Genomic DNA, 13,020 nt, shown 5'->3' with positions numbered 1-13,020 from the left:
TATCAATGAAAACAGTTGAGCTGCTTAATATTTTTATGTATTTTTGGGGATTCTTTAATGAATAAAAAGTTCAAAGGAACAGCATTTATTTAAAATAGAAATCTTTTGTAACAATGTAAAAGTATCTTTAAAGTCCCCATAAAATCAAAATTGAAGTTTATTTGGATTTTAACATCAATATGTTAGCCTTACTGTTATCTATAAGCTAGTGTGCTCCAAAACAATGATACAATTTGCATTCAGAAGATATAAGCATTCAAAATGTATAGTCTCTCACTTCCACCAATATGGATCAATGATTTTGCCCCCTTCATTATAAATAGAAGCTGAAGCTGCAGCTAAAATTGGTCACATTTAGGCTACTATTTTCTACATGGTGAATGGCACATAGTGCACTATATAGGGGATAGGGAACGATTCAGTGTAAATATGCTTTCCATTGGGGCGAATGAAGTCTGGTTTCTGCATAGAATTCTATATTGTAAAGTGATATGGAGGAGAAACGGTTCGAGATTAGGAGGAAACTGCGGCTTTAACAAGCTCAATGGCTCTAGCCGAGCTGTGATATAAACTAAACACTATTGGCTATTTTAAAAAGGGGAGGAGCTGTTCGACGTGTCCCGCCCTGACTTCCTGTTTCAGTGGAAATTACGTCAACACAACACACAAAATAATGCTGCGTGTTTCAAGGCACTTCAGCAGGCCTTTAATTTCACTTTTCATAAATGTAATGCATCCCCCAAGTGTTCATTTATTTCAAAAAGAAAAACTGAAAACTTACTGCCCCCCCCAAAAAAACAATATCTGAGACAAAAAACAAACCAATCAGGATCTCAGTTAAGCTTATAGCATTATACAGCATTTAAACATGAGTAAAGAAAACATTATAAATGGCAGCATTTCTTTAAATTATTGTGTCATAACAAAAAAGACTTGATTTGATTATTAGATTAAATATTATTAAGTATTTGCAGCAGTAAATCTTTATTTGCTTTATAATAAAAACTTAGCAGAATCGTAATTTTTAATTAGTTTTAAGCAGATATTTGAACAGTTATTGTCAATTTTTAGTTCTTTTCTAATAAATATTTCAATCATATTTAAGTTAGGGGTGACTCCTGACATTTAACGACTGGTCAGTTGAAGGACTTGAACAGCATGACTGCATTATGAAATCAAACAAACCATTAGAAGTATTTACACATGATTATTTGCTGTTGCTCAGTGTTTGGTTCAGTTGTTTTATTTGGTTTTATTGAAAAATTCAACTTGATCTCACCTTTACAACCATTCACATCTGTTCTTCCTTCAAACACAAACTGCATATCACAAACACTTAATCATAATAAGACATTTGTGTGCATTCGTGCGAATGTACAACTAACAGGATGTTCCAGAATGCCGTCCCGTGATTGGACATTGTGTGTTAACAGGCGTTCTTTGAAACTAAGAGGCATTTACGAGGTATCACTTGACACTAATGAACCATTTATAAATAACATAATCTCTAAAACAGGGTGTTTATTGGGTCGTGATTCTTGCAAAACTGGACTCCCAGAGTGTGGCAGAGGGCAGGCCTCTGGAGGTGGACGGCAGCGAACAAACGGTGAGCTCATGTTGCGTGTTTGTGTGTGATCCAGCTCCTGTCCACAGCTGTCACACCGGGCCTGACGTGGCTTTACATTCCTGCCGTGAGCTATAAGACCAGTTCACATCTCAGTCCAGCAGGTCTGCTCTTAACGGCGGGATTTTTACACGATTATTTGTGAAAGTTTGCGACTTGAAAACACTTCTTTTTATACTTTTCTTCCCTTATAATGGACGAGAGCATCCTATGGGTGACAGCTGTGGTTGATAGAAGAGCAGCCCGTGATAAACGGGACAAGGTACAGTCTAATGAAATGAATTCATTTCTCATTTTGATCATTTATGATGTATTTTATTTGTAATAAGTCTGGGAAGTACCTGTCTGAGAAAGTTTGTTTGTCTTCTATTGAAATTGTTTAGAAGCGTCAAGCTCGGGCACGAAAGTTGGGGATTTTGCTCGTGGATGAACCTTCTGTGGGCACAGAACAGGGAAATGAATGTGTCAATCAAAGAGTTGCAAACATTCAGGTGAGTGGGGAACAAAATCGCAGCAGAGATCAAAATTTGGACTGTTAATGAAAAGATGAAAATTGTACCAGTCTGAGATAAACTTGATACTTGAAGCATAATCGATATCTCCAATAAAGTCGTGTTATTTATCCTTCCTATAGTATTCATGTGAAGCTCAAACAGTCAAGGCAAGGTCATGGGATCGATTTCCAGGGAATGCATGAATTTAACAAAATATATAGCTTGAATGCCGTGAAAGTCGCTTTGAGTAAAAGCGTCTGCCAAATGTGTAAATGTGAAGTTAAGTTGGTTGTAGGAAATTATCTAGCCCTTGAGTTCTCAACTCTGGCTCTCGAAGTCCACTTTCCTGCAGAGTTTATCTCCCACTTTGATCCAACTCACCTGCCTCAAACTCAAAGCCACCATATATGGCTGCGTCCTATTCAGAGACTGCATCCTTCGAAGGCCGATTGGAAGGGTCCTTTCCCATGAAATGAAGGATACAACAAACGAATCCTTCGTGACCTTGCCTACCCCAGAATTTATTGTGCACCAGTGGCGATAGGATTTTCTTGGAGAGAAATTGTAAACGTTTGCAAACGTTACAAACGTTACAGCCACTCTTTAACCTGCGGTCTAGCCGATTGTTCTTGTCACCAAGAACAATCCTCTGTAGGCTAGTGGTGTCAACAATAATCGATTCGGCGATGCATCGCAATGCGGGGCATGCACGATTCAGCATCGATGCGGCAAAGTGCCATAATCGATTATGTCACTGTTTTAGGGGTGTAACGATACGCGTATTCGTACTAAGCCGTTCGGTACAAGGCACGCATTTTCAAACCGAACGGTTATTTCAAATGTAAGCGCGTCGCGAGCGCGCTCATAATGTAGACGCTGGCGCGACCACAACATCAAATGGCAAACGCAATGTAAGCGGAACGAAACTGAGCTACTCGTGACGGACTGTTTATCAGTTTGGACCAACGCAGCGCGAGCCGATCTACTACACAGCGCTAAGAGATCCAGTAAAGAAAGCATTTGAACTCGCCACTAAAGTAATAACATCGCTGCGAGATCTAGTGAGAAACATTCACATTTCTCCGTTATTAACGGATCAAACAGCGCTGACGTGGAAACCAGGAAGAAACATTGTGCCATGAATGAACTATATCCAGGCTATAATGCTTTTAAGTAACGTTATGTCGGATTTATTTCGACATTATGAATGACAATGCTGCCCTCAAATGTTAATCTGAACTAAAATAAACATTTGTTTATAAGCACAAAAAAATACATTTAATTTTTTCCAAGGAGATGTTCTGTTTTATATGCTCCTAAGAAGAGTCAATTATAGCTCCATCATTGCTCAAAGAAAAAAAATGTCATACTTTATGATGTTAGTTCTAATACAAAAAAAAAAAAAAAAAAATCAAGGAAATTTCTCTGGCATTTCTTTCTTTTTGCTGTATCTAAAACATACCGAACCGTGACACAAGTGTATCGTATTGAACCGAACCATGAATTTTGTGAACCGTTACACCCTACACTCAGTACACTGTTTATTTTCTGGCCTTGAGTTGGACAATAAAGTTGAAATTTAATTTCAAATGGTTCTCAAGCAGAGAGAAGAGAAACATTATATTATTCAAAGCACTGAAAGCAGTGATTTATGCTTTCTTTTTCAGGTTTGAAAATGCCATATCCAATACCCTGTACCATTCAATTTTATTTTATTTAATCACATGTATGTCAAAGATACAGGAGAGTGATAATACACACATAGCAGCCAATAAAATCTGTTGTTCAATATCTGACTGCTTATATTGCCTCATGACTTATGAAAATTTTGCCTTGTGTGCAGTAGAATTTTGATGCATCGCAATGCATCGTAGAATCGAATTGAATCGAATCGTTACCTGGTGAATCGTAATCGAATCGAATCGTGAGGGCAGTGCCAATGCACACCCCTACTGTAGGCTAGACCGTCCCATTTCATTTTAGTCCCATGTACTAATAATATCAAAATTTGCCATCTCATATCAGTTTGACTAGATTTTCACAATCCTGTCAATTAATAACCATATGAGCCCATTTTATTGTAAGAATACTGCATGTGCTGTGCAGACCAGGATCAGTCAGTGATGAAGAGAAGTGAATTTTCATACAGGCAGAGGAACGTGTGAGGCGTGTGATCGTTGATCTGGGGGGTGCAGAGAATATTATTGAGCTGCGTATGAAGAATAAGAAGAACAAGAACAAGGCCGCAGCTTCCAATTGCCTAATGGATGTTCCTATGGTGAGGGAAACCCATCTGTCTTTCTTGTCTTGAATAGTGTTATGTGCATTTGAGCTGCATAGAAGTATTATTTAAGTATTAGTTTTTTTGCATCTTTTTTTGTTGTTGTTGTTTTTTGAGTGTTTAACCATTGAAATTTGTCTCTGGTGTTTGTCAGGGACTTGTTGAACCAGAGGAGTTTTTAAAAGCAGCAGCTCAGGGAAAGATGGAAGTAGTGGAGAAGTTTCTGGAAGATGGAGGAGATCCAAACACCTGTGATGAGGTGCTGTATGTCTGAAATGACATGCTCTCTCCAGTGTTGTTTTAGTATCAGTGAGATACTATTATAGTTTTTTTTATTAGCTTTCATTTTAATTTAAAGGGATAGTTCACCCAAAAATGAAAGTTCTGTCAGTAATTACTCACTCTCATGTTGTTCCAACCCCTTAAGACCTTCGTTCATCTTCGTTCAGCACTGACGCGCTGCGCAAAAACACTACGTTAACTCACTCGAGGCCCAGAGAGAAGGAAATGAATAGTGGAATAAAGTCATTATTTTGGGTTTTTTTAGCGCGCAAAAAGTATTCTCGTCGCTTGATAAACTTAAGATTAAGCCACTGGAGTCACTTGGACTATATTAACGATCTCTTTAATAACTTTTCTGGGCCAGCAAGTTTCAGTCCCTTAGAAGCCTATGGAGGAGTGAGACAGCGCTCAGATTTAATCAAAAATATCTTAATTTGTGTTCCGAAGATGAACGAAGGTCTTACGGGGTTGGAACAACATGAGGGTGAGTAATTACTGACAGAATTTTCATTTTTGGGTGAACTATCCCTTTAAGTCAACGCTTTAGTGCTAAAACAATACATAAAAATGCATTACCATTCTGATACATCGACTTGTAGACGAGCCTGTATGAATGAGTGGAGGCGGAGCTCATTTGCATATTTATGGTCCGCATATACGAAATGAAGCAAGGGTGTAGTTACATTCAAGCTATTTTAGGGCATGAATAAAACAAATTTTTTCACAGGAAAAATCACAGGAGATCAAAGATGAGTTTTAAGGGCTAAAATTTATGGTTAGAGAGTTGGACTTGTAACCCGAAGGTTGCGGGTTCAAGTCTCATTCGGCAGGAAATGTAGTTGGGGGGAGTGAATGAACAATGCTCTCTTCCACTTTCATTACTAACAACTGAGATGCCCTTGAGCAGGACACTTAACCCCCAATCGCTCCCCGGGTGCCGCAGCAAAAATGCCTGCCCACTGCTCCGGGTGTGTGTTCACAGTGTGTGTGTGTGTTCAAAAACTCACTGCTGTGTGCGTGCACTTGGATGGATAAAATGCAGAGCACAAATTCCGGGTATGGGACACTATACTTGGCTACATGTCACCCAACTATTGACTATAAAAAGGGTGATTCCCCAGAAGTTGGCGATTTAGCATGATCCATGTCAACCTTTCTCGCTCATTGTGACAACCTCTCCCACACCATATACACACGTCAAAGTAGTCGGAGCAACTATTTTAAAATGTTGTATTGGCAACTAGCTAAAATTTTGATTCAAGTAACACATTTTTATTTGATGGTTTTAGTTTTAGTTGACTATAATAACGCTGGTTCTCTGACTCTGATGACTCTGTCGCTCACACAACTGTTTGTCTTAGTTCAGAAAAACAGCACTCCATCGGGCTGCTCTGGAAAATCAGGCTAAAATAGTGGAAAAATTGCTGGACAAAGAAGCTGATATCAACTTTAAAGACAGGGTGAGATCATTATAAATGTTTATTAAGTCAGTTCATTGTTACAATGGTGTTGTGATTGTGTTGATTTGCTTTTGTTGTCCGTGGTTTAGCTGGATTGCAGGGCTGTACATTGGGCTTGCAGAGGTGGAAGTCTATCAGCGCTGAAAGTCCTTCAGGACAGGGGAGCTGATATCAACGTCAGAGACAAAGTAATAATGTTTTACTGGAAGACAAAAATACTGTACAGTATAAAAAATAAGCTGTCGCAAGTATGCATAATATGGTCAAATCGTATTACTCCCTCCCATACAGCTGCTTAGCTCACCTTTACATGTGGCCACACGGACTGGTCACAGCGACGTGGTCCAGCATCTTCTAGCCTGTGGAATCAATATTAATGCCAAGGATTGGGTAACAGATGAATAATTCATGAGGAAAACACAAAAAGTATACGGATCATGCAAATTAAAAGTCAGTTTAAACATTTCATTTCTCTTTTAAAGGAAGGAGACACAGCTCTACATGATGCTGTCAGATTAAATCGATATAAAATTGTAAAACTCCTCATACTGGCTGGAGCCGATATGCAGATCAAGAATGCTGTAAGATCATGCTGGATGAGAAAAACAAATCGGATCAAATATAATGAATACAGCTGGATATAAGCACTTCATTTGTTTGTTTCAGGAGGGCATTACAGCCACTGAACAGGTGAAGCAATGGCAGTTTGACACTAAGGAGACACTGGAGAAACTGGATCAGATGAGGGAGGTTGGTCTGGCCTGACGGACACATGGAGATGCGTTGGATTCATTAGAGTCACTTGTGAACAGGTGCACGGCTGAGAACAACAACACCTCTGCCATGAGTAACTATTGGTTCTCCTAAAAATGAAAATTCTGTCATAATTTTCTCACCCTCATGTTGCTCCAAACCTGTGTGAATTTCATTCTTCTGTTGAACACAAAGGAAGAGATTTTGAAGAATGCCAAAATATCTATATTTTCTTAATATAAATATTATTCATAATTTTAATATTAAGATAAAAATATTATTTGTTGATATAAATATTTTGAAGAATTAATCGCATCTACACACACACACATGCATACAAACATACAGTATACATCATACAGTATATATCTATATCTATCTATCTATATATATACTGTATAATGTATATGTATACTGTGTATGTATGCATGCATGTGAGTGTGTGTAGATGCGATTAATCTTGATTTGACAGCACTATATATACTAACATGTAACTTAAGATTGTGTGGTTAAGATTATATTGTAAATGCCAGGATGGTTGGCACTATATATCATTTGTGTATGGACAATTTGAATAGAAGTTTCTAAAATGAGAACATTTTATTTGACTTTTGCATAACTTAAGTTTCAGATGAAACATATTTAACGTTCTAGTTTTGTCAATGGCTTATTGTGCCAGTTCATGTTCATTGCTGTGCATAGTTTCCTGATGCATCAGATGACACAGCTTCGGATGGAGGAAACTGATATGGCACATGCGTCATCTGTGCTTTATTATATAATGACAATTCGACAGAGACTAAAAGCAAACATTGAATATTTGATTAATATATGATTGTTTATGAATAAACAGTCCAGCTTTTTTGCTTTGTAGTTAGTTACTCATTGTGTTTTGCTGCTGTATTAGAGATGTAATCCATGGCCTGGCTCATCCAGTTTCCAAACTGATCTCTTGGCCTGGCGTCATGAAGGGTTTCCCTGTGTCACTGGCAGCCTCGCTGATAGAAACAACGCAGTGTGCCTGTGAATCATTTCTTTAAAACGCTCAGTTGTTCTATGATTAGAAAGCTTTTAGTCACACACTGCAGTGATCTCAGTTAGCGCTTGAAGCACTGGATAAGTGCTCTGTGACATTCTGTGTCCTGTAAATACTGTTAACTTAATCTTGAGACATGGAATAACAGGCTACATGTTTAAATATAAAAAGTGACGTATGCTTTCAAACCGCTCTCGCGGTTCTTTGATGTCATACTTCGATTGGTCAAGCGCAGCGCCACATGAAGTCGAACACACCTAATGAATTCTGAAGGGTCATGTGACTCTGAAGACCGGAGTCATGGCTGATGAAAATTCAGCTGTAACAAATTACATTTTTAAATATATTAAAATGGAAAACAGTTATTTTGGGTTTTAATAATATTTCCGAATATTACCATTTGTATCTTGTACTGCGTGAAATAAATGCAGCCTTGGTGAACATATTTCTTTCAGAAACTGACAGTCTATATAAATGATTGTCCTTCATAAGATTTGAATATACTATGGCAGAATAAGCATGACAAAAAAAAATATGCAGCAGAATGAAGATTAGGTGACTCTTTTCTGACTTTTATTTCACTTTATTTTTCATGTCAGTCTTAATTCTCTGCTCAAATAAATAAATAACAGTGCAAAATTATTTTTGGTGTCAGTATATTTTAGATGATAGTGACTAAGGCTTCTGTCTGACACTGCGGATGATGGGAACAGTGAACCATTAGCAGTCAGTTTGGAAAATAAAGTGTAAACACCTAAATCAGTCATCAAACATTTGAAGTGAATCTGCCCAATACATTTTAAATAATTTCAAGTAGTTTTCAGTGATGTACATGAGCAGTACAACTAAAACGTTATTTCACAATATCTAATGTGTTAGTAAATCATATGTACTCATTTTAAATGAGTGAAATTAACAAATAAATAAAAAATTAAGACAAGTAGCTGAAACCTTTCCCTCGCCACTGTTGCACATCGGTAACAAGAAAGATTTGAATCCAGCAATACTGACATTTAATGCAATAACTAAGGCAAATGTGCAATAAAGACAATATTGATTTGTAACACAAACAGCTACAATAGTAAAGATAAAGTCAAACATACTGTAAGTGATACAATCGCAGAAGCAGACTGACAAAGGCAAATTGAGTTCATTTACCACACTGACCACATTTCCGTGCCTGCAGAGCCTCTGACGGTGACTTGAGTTTATCCGTGCCTCCATAACAAACGTCCATCATTTTGTGATGTTTTAAGCCACAGAGGAAACCAAGGCAGAGCAACAACGTGAGTGAAATAGAGACGTGAGGAATGGAAACGCTTTCATCCGTCCCTGAGGGTTTGATGGGTCTCACATTTTGTTTGAGCTCCGTTGTGTGGTGAAGGCAGAGATCACCCCTGAACGCAGATCCACAATCAGATTTGCTCGTTTTACTAGTGACTGTACAGTCCGTAATGTAGCCTGAGTTAGGGGGTGCTCTCACTGAGGTCAGTTTGTCATACAGAGAGGCTGCGGGCAGTGGATGCTGAGTTCTTGGCTCTCTGCACCACAGCCTGACACTTTTCACGTTTCAGAAGCTTGTTGTTCTCAAACACTCCCTCGTTCCGCGGAGCACCATGGGAACCGTCTGGGAAAGTCAGCAGTCCTATGGAAATAAGACCACATTTATCCATGCTATAAATCTAAACAAACACAGGCACGCTCGAAAGCTGTAAAATGACCGTAGACCTACTAGGGGTGTAACGATACCCTCATGTCACGATACGATACATATCACGATACGATATTATTGCGATACTCCAAGACATATGGTAAAAGTTGGTACTGTTGATTAAAATGATAAATTTGGTATTACATTGTGGGTGTAAATGAATAGGTTTAAACTTGGTGCTGGTAACCCAATGCACAGGACAATGGTGACACCAGAATAAAAAAAAATCATGATTCTGTAGGGCTGGGAAAAAAATCGAGTTGGTAGGTCAAATCGATTCATATTTTCAAAAAATAGATTTTTTTTGTTTTTGTTTTCTCCCCCTCTTCAGTATAGCGTACAATACATACATTTTGCATTCGTCAAATCTTCCTTCAGGGTTTCCGTAGCACGCTCCCTGCAGCGCAGCCCTCGATGCTTCACGACATCACGACTAGCATGTTTAATTTTTTAACGGTCCTCCACGACGACGGCGCGCGAGTGAGTGAGTGAGAGTGTGTTTGCGAGTGAGTGTGTGTGTGTGTGTGTGTGTGTGTGTGTGTGCGCGTGTGCGTGAGTGAGTGTGTGTGTGTGTGAGTGAGAGAGAGAGAGAGCGTTATGTGAGTGAGTGTGTATGTGCGAGTGTGTGTGTGTGTGTGTATGTGCGAGTGAGTGAGTGAGTGAGTGAGAGTGTGTGTGTGTGTGTGTGTGTGTGTGTATGTGTGTGTGTGTGTGTGTGTATGTGTGTAGGCTATGTGAGTGAGCTTGTGTATATGTGCGAGTGAATGAGTGTGTGTGAGACGGCTCGCGATGACTGGTCGGAAAACAACGTGTAGTCTGACATGTTTCTTGTCCACGACATGACAAGATTTTTAGGAGTCAAAATCGTGTAATCTGACACAGTGACTATCGTAACAGACAAAAAAATCGCCCAGCTCTATGATTCTGAAGCTGAAAATACGATGTAAGCGACGAATATGCTTACATTCTGTCACTGACTAGATATCTTTAAAATAATGTAGGCCACTTTTTACTGGTAACATAAGATATTTGGCTTAATTAGGACCCACAAATATTTCCCTATTGCATTATCATACATTATATATAGTAGTTTAATGTAGTAATGACACTAAAACTCTGTGAACTTAATTTTATGTAATTTTCATTTTGGATGTAATATTTACAATACAGATTGTCACTATCCACGATACATGTTGCATTTTTGTATTGCGATATACTGTGACCTCCTGAATGCATCACTGCACTGCGCATGTGTGCAAGAAAATGTTGAATCCGATTGAGAAAAAAAGTCTGACTCGAGCATTTTTCCTGTTGATTGGATTATTTCAGGTCACCACTATCAATCCAATAGGAATTTCATTCGGATCGAGCTCAGCCTTCCTATTGTAAAAGTATCTATTGTAAAATTAAAGTGGAATATTTACCATGTCCTTCTACACGGCCACTTTTGAATTCCCCTTCAAATTTCATCCCGTCAAACCTGCTGAAGATTCCGACGCCTTGGAATTTTCCCTGGGCAAATTCGCCCTCGTACCTGTTGTTAAGAAACGGTGTTGTTTTCCATGTAACTAGTCTTGCAGTATCACCGGCAATGTGCTCATCTCAGTTTAAGTAAGTACGCATCAAAATTAATCTGATCACGCGGTCACTCACCTGGATCCATCGGGAAAGACTAACACCCCTGATCCGTGGAACAGGCCATTCTCAAAGTGACCTTTATAACAGGTGCCATCGGCAAACTTCAGCTCGCCCTTACCGTGCCTCCGACCTGAATAGAAAACACATTCCTTCATACCTTAACATGCAATATACTAATCCTATGGACCACCACCGTTTCTACATGTTATGACAGAAATAAACCTTTTTTTAATAAGGTTTCACATCTGTGTCCCTTGTCAGCACTGTCAGATATACAGTACAACTGAAATCAGTCATTTTCTGTAGCAATCATAGCATGTCATCCAACACCCAAATTATATATAAAAAAGACAATTTCCATCATTTTAAGTCAGTCGGTAGCTGACAATAGAATAATGTAAGAGTTGTCAATCCTGTTGAGTATAGAATAGAATATTTATAGAATCGTGTATAAGAATAAGATTAATCCAAAATAATCCCATAATACATAACCTATTCATTTTGAATATAGCCTTTATAATGCTGTTATGAAACCGCACAAATGGAACATACAAAAATGTAATTGTTCTTTTGACAAATACAAAATAAGTAATGTACTGCCCATTTATGAAAAAGAAATGTCCTGAGAATTCAAAAGTAATGCAAAGTGTGAGAAAATGCTTGCCTTCCTTCCATTCTCCGGTATATTCTTCTCCACTGGAATAAGTGAAGGAGCCCCTGGTTAATGTCATACCTCCACCAAACTGCAGACAAAACAAATGAATATTAAGAATATTAATTAACATAATATAACCAAATAGATGATAAACAGAGGTAGACCAAACCAATTATTTCATATATTTATATGTATGTATGTATGTATAATAAAATAATGAATAGGACATCACCTATGCCCACACACAAACCTACAGTAGCTATTGTGTGCCGTATAATGCTCGGTCTAATAAAGTGTAACCCACGCTAGTTCACTTTCACCCAGCACACTGTATAATTAATAGTGTAACGCATCATTGACACTGAAAACGTTCAAACATTTACGGACTGAAATAAAGCAGCGGCGGCGATGACGTCACCCCGCCTCTTATTCGCAGCCCGTGTAAACCCGCGCGCTGTGTACTAATTTCATTAAAGGGAGATTTCATTTACCTGTAATGTTTCTGTGCAGTCTCAAGAGCATGAAACCCTTCGCTTTGTTCAGCGGATCCGTGGAGAAAGAATCGGGGTCTGGCTCGCAGCAGTCGCCGGTCTCACGGTTCCTCTCTCTGAATCTCTCTCTCCCCTCGAAGATCTCGCGTTGTTTTACTGTGTGCTTTTCTCAGCGGTGGATGTGGAATGAGCGCTGATTGGCTGATCAATGGCTGGGAATGTGGTCCGTGAAGTGATATGGACTCCTCAGTGTTGTTTACTAAGGCATGTGTCACTGTTACTACTTCTCATTTTAGGGTCAGTTATTTTGAACAAAACACTTTTTTGACTCGAGGCAGTAATTAACCATCCAGAACACCCTGGCAACCGCTTAGCAACAACCTGTCAACCACAACATCGAGAAGGTGACATGAATTGTAAATCTAGTTTATATTTTGATAATAAGTATCTTATGCTTATGTAACAGTGCAATAAAAGAAAAAGAAAAACGTTTGAGAAACAGATTTGACAAACTCAAACATGTCCAACGGGCCAGTAAAACATTTTAACTAGGTCTAAAGTAAGTTTCAACTTCCTGAAAGTCTTATTTGTTTGT

The 13,020-nt window shown here is 38.6% G+C and overlaps 2 protein-coding genes across 2 annotated transcripts; one reads left to right on the top strand and one right to left on the bottom strand.

Moving 5' to 3' along the window:
- Window positions 1–1,645: 1,645 nt before the first annotated feature.
- ankrd2 (ankyrin repeat domain 2 (stretch responsive muscle)) lies at window positions 1,646–6,988 on the top strand. The gene is made up of 9 exons (XM_081350784.1): window positions 1,646–1,886; window positions 2,008–2,115; window positions 4,268–4,396; window positions 4,554–4,658; window positions 6,043–6,141; window positions 6,231–6,329; window positions 6,433–6,531; window positions 6,624–6,722; window positions 6,808–6,988. Exons 1-9 carry the CDS (start codon window positions 1,818–1,820, stop codon window positions 6,904–6,906), a joined length of 906 nt encoding a protein of 301 aa, XP_081206910.1. The 5' UTR covers window positions 1,646–1,817; the 3' UTR covers window positions 6,907–6,988.
- A 1,488-nt stretch (window positions 6,989–8,476) lies between these two features.
- morn4 (MORN repeat containing 4) lies at window positions 8,477–12,654 on the bottom strand. The gene is made up of 5 exons (XM_081350786.1): window positions 12,426–12,654; window positions 11,944–12,022; window positions 11,295–11,409; window positions 11,066–11,175; window positions 8,477–9,575 (listed from the first exon to the last, which is right to left on the bottom strand). The coding sequence occupies exons 2-5, from the start codon at window positions 12,008–12,010 to the stop codon at window positions 9,427–9,429; spliced, it is 441 nt and encodes a 146-aa protein (XP_081206912.1). The 5' UTR covers window positions 12,011–12,022; window positions 12,426–12,654; the 3' UTR covers window positions 8,477–9,426.
- Between the last annotated feature and the right edge of the window lie 366 nt (window positions 12,655–13,020).

This window comes from Scardinius erythrophthalmus (genome assembly GCF_964197995.2).
Source record: "Scardinius erythrophthalmus genome assembly, chromosome: 21".
In the NCBI taxonomy this organism is placed as follows: Eukaryota; Metazoa; Chordata; class Actinopteri; order Cypriniformes; family Leuciscidae; genus Scardinius; species Scardinius erythrophthalmus.
The sequence above is the reverse complement of the archived record's forward strand: the minus strand, read 5'-3'. Positions and strand labels throughout refer to the sequence as shown.